This window comes from Anser cygnoides, chromosome 2, assembly GCF_040182565.1.
Source record: "Anser cygnoides isolate HZ-2024a breed goose chromosome 2, Taihu_goose_T2T_genome, whole genome shotgun sequence".
Taxonomy (NCBI): domain Eukaryota; kingdom Metazoa; phylum Chordata; class Aves; order Anseriformes; family Anatidae; genus Anser; species Anser cygnoides.
This window is the reverse complement of record NC_089874.1, coordinates 104,030,083-104,048,294: the sequence shown is the minus strand read 5'-3', so window position 1 is coordinate 104,048,294 and position 18,212 is coordinate 104,030,083. Positions and strand designations below refer to the sequence as shown.

At 34.8% G+C, this 18,212-nt stretch overlaps 1 protein-coding gene across 1 annotated transcript in view; it reads right to left on the bottom strand.

The window, feature by feature from the left end:
* The window catches only part of CD226 (CD226 molecule), a 30,191-nt gene extending 14,054 nt beyond the window's left edge, over positions 1-16,137 (bottom strand). Inside the window, exons 1-2 of the mRNA XM_048080886.2 lie at positions 15,892-16,137; positions 14,168-14,500 (exon numbers count right to left, since the gene is read on the bottom strand). Coding sequence (XP_047936843.2) covers positions 14,168-14,500; positions 15,892-15,937 — 379 coding nt within the window. The 5' untranslated portion in view covers positions 15,938-16,137. The remainder of the gene's footprint in view (positions 1-14,167; positions 14,501-15,891) is intronic.
* Positions 16,138-18,212: the final 2,075 nt, after the last annotated feature.

Genomic DNA, 18,212 nt, shown 5'->3' with positions numbered 1-18,212 from the left:
TATTTCAAGAGTGACCCTTTCACCCTTTCAGAATAGGCTAGATTTGGAATTGCATTTAGCTCCCAAACTAACATCTTGCATGCACATACCATGTAATTTTGTGGAGTCTTTAAAAAATGGTTTTGTCTGTTTTTGGATGAAGCAGGGAAATGTGGATGCATAGCTATTATATAAGTTGGGCCAATAAAGATCTTAATTTCTTATGAGCTACCAGTACCAGTTCTACAATCGGACTCAAAAAACAGCACTAGTAACATGTTTGAAAAGAATTTTTCCAACAGCGAGTTATTCAGGTTGCAGAAGTTAAGAGGAAGGTATTTATAGCCCTATACTTTTAAGACATACCTTTAAGTTGTTATATTGTGACAATTTGGTGAATCTGTCTGTACCAATTATTAATTCTGCATGAACATGAAAACAGCATGCATGAAACAGCATGAAAACAGCACATGATTTTAATTCATCTGCCAATTCCAGTTTGTCTGCATATATTGCACCACCATTTGTTGTTATTTTACTCTTTTAAACTGAACTTTAGCTACCTGCAATGCAAAGAAAGGAAGAAGCCAAAGAGAAGGAGAGAGAGAGAGTACAGTAGGTACAAACATTTCTGAGCAAGGAAAAATTTGATTGTTGGGAAATAAATCATATGAAAAGAATATAAAATGCATTATCATAGGACTTGACTGCAGGAGGTCTTGAAGCTATAAGAGGTCAGAATTTCAGATTTTTGTCTTCTCCAGGAATTTCATCAGTTCAGAGTTAAGGGAATTTGCCCACAATAGCAGTTCAATGAATGTCTAGAAATGGCATAGGATACTGTGCTCAGCCTTCACTTATTGTTAATGATCCATATTTTCTCATTGTGGATGAAAATAAATATTATGCTGGGAAACTGTGTGTCACAACACCTGTCTGTGTGTGTATGTGTGTGTGTGCGTACGTGCATGTGTGTATTTTGTGTCTCCCTGCTCATATCTCCCATAGAACAGAGGACATCACATTTTAAGTCATATAGGGCAGAAAAGGCAGAGGAGAGAGGAAGGGAAAGGGTGTGAAAAGGTAAAGTGGCTCCTAAGAACAAATGTATTTTCAAATATATTCCCTCTGATGTTTCTCAGGGGGGAAAGTCAAAGGGGTTAAGTCAATGGACAGCGTATATACAGCCTCATAAGCATTATAATGCCCTGGAGCACAACATGAAGATGTACAGGATTTTTTTTCTGTTTGTTTGTTGTGTGTTTGTTGTTGTCATTGTTTCCCTGCATCTCAGAACATATTTATTACTTTTAATGGATTGTTTCATGAACTGAAACTGTAGTGAAGTATTTCACAATAAGTTTGTTAGACAGTTTGATACCAAGCAAGAAAAATAAAAGAAATCAATATATCATCAACGTTCTACTTTGAATATTTCCATTTCTTTTTGTTTTTAGTAAGTTATAAATTATATTCCCTGTCTGACAGGCCAGCTGAAAGAAAAGTTCATCATTAGAAATATAAGTAGTAGAAAGAGGTTCTACAGATGGGAAAAATTCAGAGCTTAAAATATTAATCACCTCTCAATAATTTCCGTCAAAGTATTTTGTAAGTTTAATTACCTGAATCTGTAATTCCATTTACCTTCTGCTTTTCACCTACCTCTATTCATTCCATAACTTAACATGTATTTCTCCAAATAAAATATTATTGTCTGTCCTATATAAATTATTACTATATCTCCTTAATTTCAAATGTTTTAAAGCTGTCACTGTTCACTTTCTATTTTCCACTGCAATTGCATCCTATAGTGATTTCCAAATTCCATTACCTCAAAATTTCATCCATCACATTTACACTTGTAGAAATAAACCCCAAAGTCATAAAACTCTTGGATCTAGATCTGGGTGTCACAGAAGTAATTGTTGATACCAGAGATAATTGAAATGATAATTAAGTTGAAATTCACAGTGATTCCTGCAGTGGCATAGAATTGGGGATTAGTAGCTGGGAAAATGAAGTATTCTTGGCTTACAGAGGCAGGGGAATACTTGAAAAAGAAATCCTCTAGATTCAATTTCAGGTTGGTTTTCCTTTCCTAATTGCATCCCTGTGTGCTTGGACAATCTTCTAAGGTTCCTGCCATGTTACCTGCCACTGCTTCCGTTTCTTCTATGCTCTTTTTTTATGCTTCAGTTTAGTTGGGATCTTCTTGTTCACCCGTGCAGGCCATCTGGCATTTTTGCTCAATTCCTGCTTGTCTGAATGGAATGTTAGAAGAAGCTATACTTAAAAATCAGCAAGATCTCCCCCAGCCCTCTTTTCTCCATTACCCATTGGATTCTTCTAAGCAGATCTCTGAATAGACCAAAGTCTGGTCTTCTGAAGCCCAGAGTTGTGATCCTGCTTTTTTACTTTTAACACTTTTAAATGGGATCATGAACTCCACCACCACATGGTCACTGCAGAAAATGTTGCCTTTGATCATCATGACCACAAGTTCATCTTTTTCTGTAAGTCTGAGGTTCAGCAGACTGCCTCCTCTCACCAGCTACTTAATCACCTGTGGGAGGAATTTATCATCAATGTATTCCAGAAACCTCCAGAAATGTTTGTGCTCTTCTGTGTTGCCCCTCCATAGATACCAGGCAGTTTAATACTCCCATGAGGACCAGAAAATGGCAGGATGCAGTTTGAAGGAGGCCTCATCTACTTATTCCTCAGAAGTATGTTGGTAGCAGACACCCATCACAGCATCACCCATGTTGGTCTGCTTACTAATCCTGGCCCATTATCTCTCAGATGGCTTGTCATCCACCCTAGACAGAACTTCCTGCATTCCCCGTGTTTTCTCACATAAATAACCCTCAAACAGAGTGTTAGACTAACGTGGCCTGTACTTCCTAAAGAACCCATATCCATCTATCGCAGCACTTGAGTCATGTGAGCCATCCCACCACTTCTCTGTGATCCCAACGAAATCTTAGTCCTACAACTGCACACATAGTTCAGATTCCTTGTTTGTTCCCCCTGCTATGTGCACTGGTGTACGAACATTTCATAAGGTCATTCTGATTTATAGAAAAGTGTGAGTTTCCCCCCAGTGCTGCCCCTCAGCATTTCCTTATTTTTGTGCATACATTTAGGGTAGTCATCCTTCTGCCTTGTCAACCCAGTCCAACGCCTTGCTCATTTGTGGGTTGTCATCTCTCTTTCCTGTCATTCCTGTTAAAGATCCCCTCATCAGTTTGGGGCTGCACAGCCTGTTGGCAAAGATGTTTTTTCCCCACTTGCTCAGTTGGATCCTGTCTCTTCCTAACAGTCCTTGATCATCAAAAAGGGTCCATGGTGATAAAAGCCAACACTGTTGTCAACACTAGCTATGCATCAGGTCCACAGAAAACCCTCCCTCCCTCTCGGGGCTTTTCCCTTCATCTGCAGGATCAAGACACCACCTAAGCCATGCATGTCCTTGACCACCACATCCAGCACCATCAAGACACCACCTAAGCCATGCATGTCCTTGACCACCACATCCAGCACCATGTAGTCATGCCTGGTCTCTTCTTGCCATGTTGTTGGTGCCTGTGTGGAAGAGCAGCTGAGGTAGGAGTCTGATGACAGAGACAATTGCAATTTCTTTGGCAATTTCTCTGCAACAACTGAGTCAAGATCTAGTAAGCAGTAAACCTCCCCAGACAGCAAGTTTTGTCAGCAGGTGAACAGATAAGAAGTGAGACTCATCCCCAAATTATCATACAGCAGCAGGTCAGTTAATAACTATAGTATCCAGCCAACATGCAATATATGTTCATTAAAACAATGCTCACAGGGAATGGATAAAACAACTCTTCAAAAGTATCTTATTTTGTTAAAAGCACACCACTCCTCATAGGTAATGAATGTTATCATTTTTCCTTAAGATTGTACATTCTGATAAAAACATAGTAAGTAAGAGTACTACTACTAGTTTTAAAAAACAACCAGACATTCAAAATGGTAAGGAGAAAGAGGAGGGGAGGGGAGGGGAGGGGAGGGGAGGGGAGGGGAGGGGAGGGGAGGGGAGGGGAGGGGAGGGGAGGGGAGGGGAGGGGAGGGGAGGGGAGGGGAGGGGAGGGGAGGGGAGGGGAGGGGAGGGGAGGGGAGGAGAGCAGAGCAGAGCAGAGCAGAGCAGAGGATATAATAATAATAATAATAATAATAATAATAATAATAATAATAATAATAATAATAAAACAGTCTTGAGTAAAAGGGTCTGGATGTTATAATTGATTGCTAGCTTGATAGAATCAAAATCAGTTTCCAAAAGATTATTTTTATCATCTATATAAACCATGTACATATGTAAGACAAAGAAGAAATTATTCTGCTTCATTTAGCAATGTTAAGGCCTTAGATGGAACATTCTAGCTATCTTATTTTAATAAGGTAATATACAAATTGGAGACAATTCTAATGAGCACCAGAGTGGTGAAATTAAGAATCGTGATCTAAGTATAACACTTAACTGTTTGTTTAGTACGAAGAGATGACTGAATTCTGACAATAAGAGAGCCTTCCTTTTAGTTTTCAAAGGGAAGGACTACAATGAATGAGCTCAATATTAAACAAGAGATATCTAGGTTAGATGTAATGGGGAAAAAAAATCTCACTGCAAGACTGGTTAAGCACTAGAATGACTATGCAAGAATATTATGCATAAATTTCCAGTATGGGAATTGGTTAGAGATTATTCAGATATTCTTCCTCAGAATACAGAGATGGATGAGGTGAATGTGCAATGTCTCTTCCAGCCTGAATTTTCCACTGTTCTGTAATTCCTTTTGATCAAAGCTTTTCCTTTGGAAGGGAAGCTTTTCCTTCCACTCTACTCCAAAGAAGTGTTTTTGTGTGTGTGTGTGTGTTTTGTTGTTGTTGGTTTGGTTTGTTTGTTTGTTTGTTTGTTTTTTCTAGCCTTTTTTACTGAAGGGGCATCCAGCCCTTAGTTCTTCAGAGAAGATAAAAACAAAGAAAAGCAGTATTTAACATGTCAATAACCACAGCAGAGGTGTGGAAAACGCAGCTTCCCTTGGCTCCATCCTCTTTCTTTTTAATTAAGTGCTGACAATGTGGTTGACACTGTGTAAAATACAAACATAGTTCTTGGTCTGGGGATCTCAGAGTCTAAGAGCTGAGGAATGAAGATCCCTCAGGATTAGTTCTTGTTTCCATCTGCTTTAAAGGGATGATAATTTTTCACTGTAGACCTATGAATCACAATCTAAATTGAGACAGAGATAAATAGAAAGCAAGCTATTTCAGGTGAATAGGGACTTGAAAAAAAATCTATATAACGTACTGCTTTTGGCAGGCAGAAGACCATTAATATAGAAGTAAGTGCTGAGTGGCATGGATATCACCACACTAGCTAAGAATAGAAAAGCTGTCTCTGCTGTCACAGAAGAGGTTGATCACTATATTTAAAGTATGGGAGTACTTCATGGTACATCTGGCATTTAAACACCCTATTAATGAACTTCCATTCTTATTCAAAGTTACTAGCAAAACACATCCCCTGAGCAAATGATCCATTGCCAGTAACTAACTGAAACAAAAATTTACTCATAAATTTAAGAAAAAAAATAATTTCAAACAGTTTAACAATAAAAACAATCATGCAACTATGCATAATTAACATTACAAGATGTAAAAGTTAGGAATATCAAAAGAATATTTCCCATTAAAGAATATCATCACTTTTTAAGTCAAACTAGTAATATTTTATCAACTAACTGAAATAAAGCTAATGAGAAAACAAACTTAAGATTCAAAATATTCAGAAATTCTTGTTCAGATTCAACAGATTTGAAAGGAAAATAAACACAGAACAGAAACATTCCAGGTAATTTTAAGTATATCCACTCTTTTTGTAAATTAACATACAACATTGGTCTGACAGTTGTATGGTAGCTTTCATTTTATATATCAATTTTCATTTTATATATCACTTTTTTTCTGATGAAGACTTTTGACTTTCTATCTAGATGTGTAGCATAGACATAGTGCATACGAGTGGAAAAATATCAGATTGTCATAGATAGATCAGGGTAGAGGCCCTACAGAGAGCTATTGATAGATTTAGATCTGGGCATTCACCAACCATATGAAATGTAATAAGTGCTGGATTCTGCACCTGGGGTGATGTAGTCCTGGGTGTTCATATAGGTTGGGGAAAAAGTGGCCAGAGTGCAGCCCTGTAGAGGAGGATATAGGGATTTCGGTTGACTCAGTATGATTCAACAATGTCTTCTGACACCCAAAGGGCCAACTGTATCCTGGGGTACATTAACTACAGTATAGCTAACCAGTTGAAAGAAGTGATTGTCCTGCCCTACTGTGCACTGGTACAGCCTCACCTTGAGTATTATGTGCAGTTTCGGGCACCAAAATATAAGCATGTAAAACTATTAAAATTTGTCCAAAGGAAGGCAACAGAGATGGTGAAGGGTCTAGAGAGCATGGCTTATGAGAAGCAGCTGAGGTCACTTGGTTTGTTCAGCTTGGAAAAGAGTGACAAGCTGACATGACAAGCTCTGGTGACAAGAGATAGGACACTAGGGAATAGTACGAAGCTGCGTCAGGTGAAGTTTAGATTGGATATTAGGAAAAGGTTCTTCACTGAGAGTGTGGCTGGGCAATAAAACAGGTTCTTCAGGAAAATGGTCATGATATCAAGCCTGTCAGTGTTCAAGAAGCATTTCAACAATGCTCTCAGACACATGGTTTAATTTTCAGGTGCTCCTGTGTGGAGCCAGGAGTTTAACTCAAAGAACCTTTTGGGTCCCTTCCAACTCAGTATATTCTATGATCTCTGTTAACTTTAAAATGCACAATATAAATAATAAATAATGGTTACACAATCAATGGAAACTTAAATACCTTCAGTCCAGGGATTGTTACATTTTGATGCAATGGTACCTAGAGGACGAAGTACTAACAAGGCCATGTGGCTCTGAAGGATGTATAAATCACACAAAGCTAGGTGTACTTATTAATATTTCTCAAGGCAGAATGAATCAGAGGATAGTTTGTAGTCATGTAAGTGTAATCAATACAGTGTTTTGGTAATGTGGATAGTATTGCACTGAGCTGCATCCAAAAAAAATAAAAAATTAAAAAAAAAAAATCTCGTACTTTCACAATTGTAATACAGAAAAGGGCAAGATTAACATCATTGGCAATGATGGTCCAAAACTATAACCAAGTAGTAATGGCATATTATGGGCCTTCAACAAACATCACGGATTTTGGAGTGCAGTAGGAAAAAAGTTTTAAGTAGCAAGCCTATATTTAACCCAATAGGTTCAACAAAATATTGTACCTGGACGATGTTTTAAATGTAAATTATTGCTAATTTAGGTTGGGAACAAGACACAAATACACTTCAGCTTTTTAGAATTCTTAAGATCTTGATGTGAAAATACTAAGGAAATAATGTGTTTGAACCAAACAATTATCTATTGATATTGTCTTAACATTTCCTGTTTATATATCTTCATGATAATGCTCCATGGGGACAAGAATAGCTGAAAAAGAACAGACATAACGAAGAACTTAAAGGCAGATATGCAAGACAGGATGATAGGAGCAGACCTTCATTTCTGTTGAATAAATAATATAAGAGGCCAGAATAATTCCTCAAAATCATTTTCTGTGAATTGATACTTTCATAAAACTTTAAAAAATCCCTTCATAGATGTGTAACTGTTGTACTGATGAACTGAAGAGAGAAGAACCAAAGGACTGAAGACAGGTCTGCCAAAGGATCACCTAAACAAATAGATCAATGTCCCAGGTGTCTGTAGATGAGGAAATATTTGGACAAACCAGGAAAAGACAAAAGATATAATACAAAGATGGAATTTTGACAACTCCTCCTTCAATCCTTTTGTAAATTAAAACTATCCAATTATTAATTCCAAAGTGACAGAGATTGGAATTGGGAATGTCTCCTTTCTCTGAAAACAGCAAAGTTTTATCATCAAAAGAACAAGAAAGGGGGAAGGGGGAAGGGGGAAGGGGGAAGGGGGAAGGGAAGGGAAGGGAAGGGAAGGGAAGGGAAGGGAAGGGAAGGGAAGGGAAGGGAAGGGAAGGGAAGGGAAATGGGAAAAAAGGGGGAAAAGGAAAGAAGGAAAGGAAAGAAGGAAACGGAAAAGGAAAAGGAAAAGGAAAAGGAAAAGGAAAAGGAAAAGGAAAAGGAAAAGGAAAAGGAAAAGGAAAAGGAAAAGGAAAAGGAAAAGGAAAAGGAAAAGGAAAAGGAAAAGGAAAAGGAAAAGGAAAAGGAAAAGGAAAAGGAAAAAAAAAAGAAAAGAAAGATTTCAGAATTCCTGCTGCCTCTTTCCTACAGTTAGGCACAAGACTGGCAATTATTTTATTTTATTTTATTTTATTTTATTTTATTTTATTTTATTTTATTTTATTTTGTTTTGTTTTGTTTTGTTTTGTTTTGTTTTATTTATTTTAATTTTGGTCAGCTTGCCAACTGAGCATTGTGGTATTTAACATGGCCTTCGGAGATCACAGTCAAACATGTAACTCTTTACACACCTGACCAATGGATTAGTAGTGTACACCACTCCCTTAACTTTCTTTTATCTACAAGTAAAATTACAAAATCATCAGCTTAAATGCTTTCTCTTCTGGGCAGTAAACATATGAAATAACGTCATTTTGGTACTCAGCAATCCCTGTATGTCTTCAACTCTAATGTTTCTTCCATTAGTAGTGACTTCACTGTCTATTCCTCACATTATATATGGTACTTAAAATCAGTCTTCAGCCATATATGTCTAAGAGCTATATATAAAGAACTACGGATTGCCCTTAAACTGTTCATTAAGGTGAAATATTGTGTTTAATGACCATTCCTACACAATCTTTACACCTTTTTAAAAATTGTAGAAGGAGTTATCTCTGAAAGTATGGGTTACATTTGTTTAGTGTAGGAGTGGCGTGACTCATAAAAATATAGGAATATTAAGAGAAAAAAGCTCTTGAATTCTGTTCTGAAAACCATTGGATGTATGCTTACACTACAGGATAAAAGAAGCGCTATATTCACACAGCTGGCAAATATCTTCCTGTGGGATAACTAGACTATTCTTAGCCAATATATTCATGTGTAGTAGTGGCAGAATGTACTCTCAAGTTCTGTGCAATTATGTTACAGAATTTCAGCATTGCATTTATTTGTAAAAATATCCTGTACCTATATAATATGTGAAGTTGTTATGCCCTAACTATTATTGCTTTTCTGTCTGTATCTCTGAGTAACTAACAACAAAGAAAGCAAAAACAACATTGTGCAGCCAGGGAGAGTTCTTTCTCATGTATTTCATGAATGTCATAGGAAATCTTAGCCAAAATTTAAGGCAGAAAGAAAAAAATATGTCCTAACATTTTTATTTTATCACCTAAAATAGTTCCAGGACTGCTTTGAAATGACATCTAGTAATAATAATAACAATAATAACATCATCATCAACAACAACAATAATAATAATAAATCACTTACTACAACAATTATATCAAAAAATTGATCTAAGTGGTGATTTATCACCAATTTTAGGGTCTTCCATCTGTCAGTGATACAATGAGGATAGTGCACTGGGAAAAGACCTCTGTAATGAGAACTATAACCTCCTCTGTGTCCTAGGATTTCAGGTCCTTGTGACAACTCAGTCATTCCCAATCAAAAAATTAAACTTTTCTCACTTTTCATTTTTTTTCCCTGATTGAAAATGAAGCTAGTTCACTAGCTTCACAGTGGGATGAACTGGTGTTCTGTGTCCAGAGAGTAATCCAAGAACAGAGTCCTAAATAAGAGTTTCTCTCTTGTTAACTTTCTCACAATGCTAAACTGTTGTGCCCTTTAATTCACTTAATAGCATCTTTAATTATATGAGAAATTGTAACAATTATGGAATTTTGATTTATAAAAACACCTTTAAGCTAAAGAGAAAGAAGTAGAGATGTCAAAATAATCATAAAAAGAGACTTGCTTAAAGTTTTTCAAATGCTAAACTTCTTTCTTTAAAAGCAAGTCGTGATCCCCAAACTTTTCTATCTGATTGGTCTTATGTGTCAGGGGCCTATTAACATTTCTGTGTGGATGGATCTAGAGATAGTACTGTAATAGATACTGACATATTTATTCATTGAGCATTAGTACTTGATCCTTCCTACTATGCAAATGAAAAATGTTGACAAATCAGAATCATGCCGATTTTACTCACTTTCTATTCACAATTTTTAAAAATTGTATACAAGGAATATGGGAAAGCAGAATCAGACTCATGACCTCTGTTAACTAACAGTAATGAAGCGCTAGAGCAACTTTGAACTGTTTGAGTGCAGAAGCATTCATTTTTTCACAAGCCAGCAAAAGTTAATCCAATATACTTTATCCAAATTTACATAACTGACAGCAGATATGATTACCATGTGCAGAACATTTTACTTCATACTTTAATCTAGTTAAGAAACTCCATCATGACTATAATGCCGTTTGTAATTATTTCCATTTATTTCCACTCAGTGGAAATTCGATCATATATTCTATGTTTATATTCTGTTGCCAATTTTCATTGAGATCTGTGCCGCAAATAGAACATTGGCATACTTACCTATTTAAGATAGGCAGGAAAATCTGTGTCCCCCACAGTCAGTATAGACAAATCCTGAAACTTCTCAATGCCCAGGTAGAACAAAAATTCTAAACTAAACTTCAGTTTTGATTGACATAAAAACCTTAATAATATCAGTTTAATTCATCTGTGCTAATGTACCAAAGGAAGCTTAAATTTTGCTGTGAATGTTGAAATGTTGAATTTTGAAATTTAAAAGTTGCATCCTTTTAAAGGCAGCAACAACTTTAGCTTAGCCAATGGATCTTTAAAACTAAAACAATAAATTACAAAACACTAGGCATCATGCAATTCCCTAAATAAATAAATAAATTTAGTCTATTAAAAGGTTTGTTGATTAAGTGTTGTAAACAGAAGAAATAGATTTTACAGTGAGCTGTTCATTTATCTGGGGTAGTGCAGGCAAATTAGTGTTTTTCTGAAAAATAATGTTTATTGGGAATCAATAAATTATAAATCCTAACCAGAGAGAACAGTGAAATTCAAAAGCAGTTCTAACCACCTATAAAAAGATTTTTCTAATACGTTGGCCAGATTTCTGTATACCAGAAAATATAAAATTCCTTAAAAAAACACCTCATTTACCAGGACCTTAACTATTTAATAGTGTACATTCATCCAACAAAACATTTATGTCCAGTGCATGTATGAGACAAACACTTAGATTTCTCAACAGTCTCTTAAATTCTCTGGTGGAGAATACAAAAACTTTAAAGATGAACAGCAATGCCCTAATTTTACCGACTGGAAGACAGAGAAGAAAAATTATACTTCTAGTGTCAGCAGCAAGCTAAAATACTGGCTGTATGGAAGTGAAATTGAAGTTTACTGTTGATTAAGCCAAAACAAAATCTCATCCAATGAATTTAAGATATTTATTACTGTTGAATGAGTAAGTAAAATGTAGATAAAGTCTGAGTAATAACACTTCACTATAACCACTACATTAAAAAAAAAAAAAAATCTCCAAGCTCTGTTTTTAATAACATATTTAATTTGCAGTATAGTTGCAATATTTCTTCTTCTCTGGTGATACTCTTCATTCTCTTTTGATCAGTGAATGTAAAGATCTTGTTTATGCACATCCATCAGGAACTGAACAGGATTGATTGTTCCTGTTCTTAGAAACCTTGATCCTTTAAATGGAAAAGGATTAATTTCTATTCAACGTTATTTTCTTTCTCTGTATCAGGATTAAATAGACATACTTGAGAAAGGGGAGGTCAGCTTTGTATTTTAAAGTGCTTAACCCAGGAGAGAAATCTTACATACCAAATACTGTATCCTGCATTATCATTTAAAAAAAAAAAAAATGTAACTGATAACAGATCCACTTTTTGTTTCATTTTCAGTGTGCTGAAATCCGTAAGTGGATTACCAAATTGAAGTGCTAGACTGAAGGGTAATATCCCACAGGAAACTCACTGCCTTGTTTCTTGAATCCTTTGAGATTAATGCTAGCCTATACATTCAGAAAAAAAAACAGCTGAGGTCAGTACTGCTTTGACCAGAAAAAAAAAAAAAAAAAAAAAAAAAAAAGAGCTTTCAGACTTCTACTGCATTTAACTTTTAGGATTCGGTAGTAAATCAATCCAGCATGAAGAAAGGCTCAGCACTGCCAGAACTCAGGGTTGAACAGAGCCTCATAAGAGATCTAGTTTGCCTATTCCTTTTAGTAAATAACAATCTGGATCTCCAGATCTTGGCTTATTAAAGCAACTAAAAAGTATATATATCTAATGCCCAGAGTTGCACTAATATTGTGCACTAAATGAACTGCCACAGGCACAGAAATTTGGAGATATTACTTCAATAATGTTATTCCTTTATGTAACAAAAAGTCACCAGAGTGAAGCAAACATTCAGAGATGTTACCAAAGGAAACACAGTTAAGGAGCTCTGACCTGGATCGCAAGCCTGTACTGAGGGACCCTGCTTAAAACTTTAACAAGATGCACATTTCCTCTACATGTGAATGATTGAATTATGTGGGTATGCTAAGTGGGCTATAACAGGGAAAATCATTTCAGTTACCTTATGTAATTATGTAATTCAGAAGAGGTAGAATTTTTTTTTTTTTTTTGATGTGAGGCCAATAATTTGTGTGTGGCTTAGTTTCTGCTTTGATACGTGGCCATTTTTACAGATAGAAAGCTATCATATGTAGGAAGACAGATCTGGATTCCCATTCCATCACCAAAACTATTGGCTAAAATCAAGTTTCAGAAGTCCTCAATGTTGAAGGCAGGAACAATCTAGCCTCAAAATTTTTAAAATTAGATTTCTACTACAAGAGCCAGGTCCACCACTTCATTATAACAATGAAATAATACAAGTGCAGGGAAAATAAAGTTGAAAGAAAGACACAGAGGGATCAGGCAAGGAGAATTCTTATTTTTAATCTTCTCATCTTTCAAATGGTAGGAACTAAATTTCTCTTTCAACTCATTCTTTCCCAGCTGTGAAACACAATAAAATATTGAATGAAATCTATTTTTACTCTGGAGGATGGGAAAGAGATACAGACTCTTTCTACTTTCACTGTACCAAATCAATAAACCAATAACCAAAATCAGTTGCTTTCTGAAGAGTGTTCTATCATTTGTGTGTAATGATTTTCTAAGGACTTAATGATTACAGTTCAGCTCTTATCATCAGGGAATCTTTGTACCTTACATCAGAGTTGTAAAGTGGCTAATACTGAACAGGCATGCATGGAAAAATACTTGAAAAGGGGGTTCTTTCTACCGTTACTCATAGAATTAGAAAGGAAATCAAATAGGATGAGTGGTCAGGTAATTAGAGAGCCTTTGGAAAGTACATGGGCAGCTGCACAGAAAGTACATGGGCATAAGCGGATCTTTTCTTTCCTTCTTCCCTTTTCCACCTTTGAACACTCTCCTTTTGAAGAAAAGGTCATTTTTCTTCATTTAATCTTCCCTACTTCCCTTTCTTTTGTTGCCACACCATTCCTAAATGTTTATTATTATTTATTTTTTTCCCTGAAAAAAACAACCAGAGAGGAGCTACTAGAAAAAACCAACCCTAGTTTTGAGACAAGGGGTACCCTCACTGTGGAACATAATGTTAAAAATACATTACCCTCCATGAGTCATTATAAGGTGTAATTTCATCCTCTGAAGAGATCCTGTAGCTGATTGAAATGCTAAGAGAACCCTGTTACAATGAAAATATTACTGTTGCAATGACCATTAGTACCTGAAGTCTGGCATGTAACACATGGCTGCTCTAACATCTGTCTGGCTCCTCAAGTTCCACTCCCTACTTCCCACTTCTCCTAAAATGACCTTTTGTCAAAGTAATTTAATTCTTTTCTGACATGTCATTTTCCCCTAAGTTACTCCATTTCTATGTGAAGAATAATTGAAAAGAAAAATACAGCACCAGATATGCCCTAAATTGGCATAGATTTCTGTTTTGCATATAACAGAAATTAAAATAAGAAGAGAGAGAGAGAGGGAGAGAGAGAGAGAGATTCTTACCTGGCTGAATAATTTCTATTACCTTTTCCCAAGTTCCATCTGGGTAAGATGCAATGGAGCAAAAATAAAGACCAACATCTTCCAAAGTGCTCTTGATGAAAGATAAGGACTTGTCTTCCCTGGAAGCATTTTCAAAATATATTCTTCCTTTGTATTTGTCTTCAATATGTATGCCATAGTTTGCATGCAAGACAGCTATATTTTCTTTATAAGTTACATTATGTTTCATCCAGGATGTCTGGATTATCACAGCTTTTTTTGGATATATGCATTCCAGTTTCATCTTCTCAGAAAGCTTTACAGTTGAATCCACAAACCTTCTTTCTGCATGGGCTAAAACATGCACAGATGTTTAGTTTCACTATTAACATTGTGGAAAATTGATATTATAGTAAAACTCAGAAATTACTTTGACAATGCCAAAAGCAAAACTCTGAAAAAAAATGCTCACTAAAAATAAAGTCTAACCCCAGAAAGTATAATTTTGTGAAAATTATTGAACGGTTAACATTTGCCCAAACCACACAATAACACATTTGTTAATTATGATCATATCTGTCATGATGTTGAAAGAAAAAAAGAGAAAAGAGAAAAGAGAAAAGAGAAAAGAGAAAAGAGAAAAGAAAAGAAAAGAAAAGAAAAGAAAAGAAAAGAAAAGAAAAGAAAAGAAAAGAAAAGAAAAGAAAAGAAAAGAAAAGAAAAGAAAAAAAGAAAAGAAAAGAAAAGAAAAGAAAAGAAAAGAAAAGAAAAGAAAAGAAAAGAAAAGAAAAGAAAAGAAAAGAAAAGAAAAGAAAAGAAAAGAAAAGAAAAGAAAAGAAAAGAAAAGAAAAGAAAAGAAAGAAAAGAAAAGAAAAGAAGAGAAAAGAAGAGAAAAGAAGAGAAAAGAAGAGAAAAGAAGAGAAAAGAAGAGAAAAGAAAAGAAAAGAAAAGAAAAGAAAAGAAAAGAAAAGAAAAGAAAAGAAAAGAAAAGAAAAGAAAAAGAAAAGAAAAGAAAAGAAAAGAAAAGAAAAGAAAAAGAAAAGAAAAGAAAAGAAAAGAAAAGAAAAGAAAAGAAAAGAAAAGAAAAGAAAAGAAAAGAAAAGAAAAGAAAAGAAAAAGGGGAAAGGGAAAGGGAAAGGGAAAGGGAAAGGGAAAGGGAAAGGGAAAGGGAAAGGGAAAGGGAAAGGGAAAGGAAAAGGAAAAGGAAAAGGAAAAGGAAAAGGAAAAGGAAAAGGAAAAGGAAAAGGAAAAGGAAAAGGAAAAGGAAAAGGAAAAGGAAAAGGAAAAGGAAAAGGAAAAGGAAAAGGAAAAGGAAAAGGAAAAGGAAAAGGAAAAGGAAAAGGAAAAGGAAAAGGAAAAGGAAAAAGAAAAAGAAAAAGAAAGAAAAAGAAAAAGAAAAAGAAAAAGAAAAAGAAAAAGAAAAAGAAAAAGAAAAAGAAAAAGAAAAAGAAAAAGAAAAAGAAAAAGAAAAAGAAAAAGAAAAAGAAAAAGAAAAAGAAAAAGAAAAAGAAAAAAAGAAAAAAGAAAAAGAAAAAGAAAAAGAAAAAGAAAAAGAAAAAGAAAAAGAAAAAGAAAAGAGGAAGAAGAGGAAGAGGAAGAGGAAGAGGAAGAGGAAGAGGGGAAAGGGAAAGGGAAAGGAAAGGAAAGGAAAAGGAAAAGGAAAAGGACAAGGACAAGGACAAGGACAAGGACAAGGACAAGGAAAAAGTATAAAACTATAAAAGATAAGAGTAGAAGGATCTTACTTCCACAGAGCTGAAGAACGACAATAAGGAAAGCTGTGTGGTCCATCTCAAAGAATACTGGAATCAATGACTTCAGCACACATGGTTTTATGCAGTCTCTGCACACCACGTTCTCACAGGAAGTTTTTACTTCTGAAACATGAAAAACATCATGAGCTTTTTGCTTTCACATTCTAACACCAACTTTGAGATGTTGATGCAATTGCATCAGAGACTGAATTCATATCAAAATCCACCTCAAATAAAATTTCCCATTACTATTGAATCTCCAGAAATACGCATGAATACTGTAATAAATGATGAAGCAGGGATCTTCAGGCTTCAAAAGAACAAGCAACACACTTCTGTGTTATTTACTCAAAATCAACATAATTTCTCCATGTTCTGACACTGCAGTTCAACATCTACCTACTATTTGAGGAGCAAGAACTCTGGGAGAAGATAAGACAGTTCCTATAAATTAGAGTTTATAATTCTGTGATTAGTTATATAAAAGTAATGTCTTAAGATCTGAGAATTTACTTGTGATAACACGTCATAAGTTAGTATTTGGGAATCATGATTATGCAGCTTGAAAACTTTTGTTAAAGGTGTAAGAATCCTCAGTATTTGTGACTCATACTGAAAAGTATCAAAACAAGCTACACTCTTACATTTTTACAGATTTTTCTCCAGACAATTGCAAGCATCTTTGCACCTCAGCAGGCCACAGTTTTGCAGAGCTGCTTAAAATTGGAACAATATAATGATTGATTTGAAGTTTGAATCAACAGGCTAAAATTCTCAAATGAATAAACAAATGTAGTTTGAACTAAAGCTGACAATAAAAATATATATTTTAGGTAATAGCCTGCACGAGATTGAGTAGAAATTAGTATTAGATGTGTTTAAGACTCCTACCACAATGCAACAACCTGTCTGTAAACCAAAACGTGTACGTTTATCTGTATGTATGAAAATAGAAGTTTTAGAATAATACAACATTTTGTGTTTTGCATTGTGCCAGTTCCTTGCTAGATCTGTAATTATCCATTGTTGTGGTTGTATTTTTTCTACTCTACCTTGTCAATAAGCAGAATATATTGATTTAACAATGAAGTGATAGAAAAAATGTACTCTATGACAATTTTTAATTCAAAAACATGTACTACCTGAATTAAAGCTTATATTTACTCTTAGGAAACAATAAAAGGTAATATATTTATATAACTATGTTAATAATAATGTGCCTTTGTTAAGCAATTAAGAAAATTATAAAGATTACTTTCCACAATTTCTTAAGTTCATGTAATTTTTGTGTTCTCATTATCTAGAAAAAGTTTCACTAAAGATTCAAGAACTTTATTTATTTTCTTCTTCTGGAAGGCCTGCCCTTGGAAGGGAACAGATCTGAGATTCAGTGTGAAAGTGGTTTTTCTTTTTTATCCTCATGATTTTTCATTTTTATAAGCAACTCCCTAATTTTCCTGTCCAACAAATCATATTTACAGCTGTAGGTAAGAACAGTTGTTCTACGTAATATATTCCTCCTCAAAACAGGAAAGTTCTAGTTTGTTATGTTATGAAGAAGTTCTCTTCTTCAAATTCATTAGATGCCTTACCCACAAAACAAAGTTCTTTAGAAAAGTAGGAAAATATTATATGCAAAATCTTTTTTTTAGAAACCTGGGCTTAGCCTTCCAAGTGATACACATTTAACAACAACAAAATCTTATGACCTTGCTTTCAAAGTCTTTTCATTTATGTAGTGTTTTCTTTTCAATTACTGCAATATTCAGACAATTTCCTCAAGGACTTACAACGTCACAACAGCATAAGCTTTGAGGACCAATAATGTTTTATAACTCAATGAGCTTCTTTTAAAAAAACTTCACATTTTCTAAGAGCAGTCCTTACCTACAAGTTAACTGAACAATTAACATTTTAACATTTTCCTGGACAAGCCATAAACTGGATTCACAACATACTCCTAGATTGTCAGTAGTCCATCTGATCCTGAGTCTGAAATATAAATAGGAAAAAAAAAAAAAAGTTGAAGACTGACTCTTATTTTATTTGTATTACAAATTTATCTCTTCAAACGGATAAAAAATATTAATGGACATTTAGATTGTCTCAGGAAATAGATGCATTGCTGAAAACACCAACAGGAAATTGGAAGCTTCAGAAACCAAACTACATATTTTGCATAGGAGAAGAAAGGATTCTGTGAGCTGAAGAGGTCTGGTTCCTGGATTCTGTGGGGCACTGTGGCCTTTAAACCAGCTACACAGGATGTGTTTCTTACATTTAAATCTTTAATAACATCAGTGGCTAGCTGT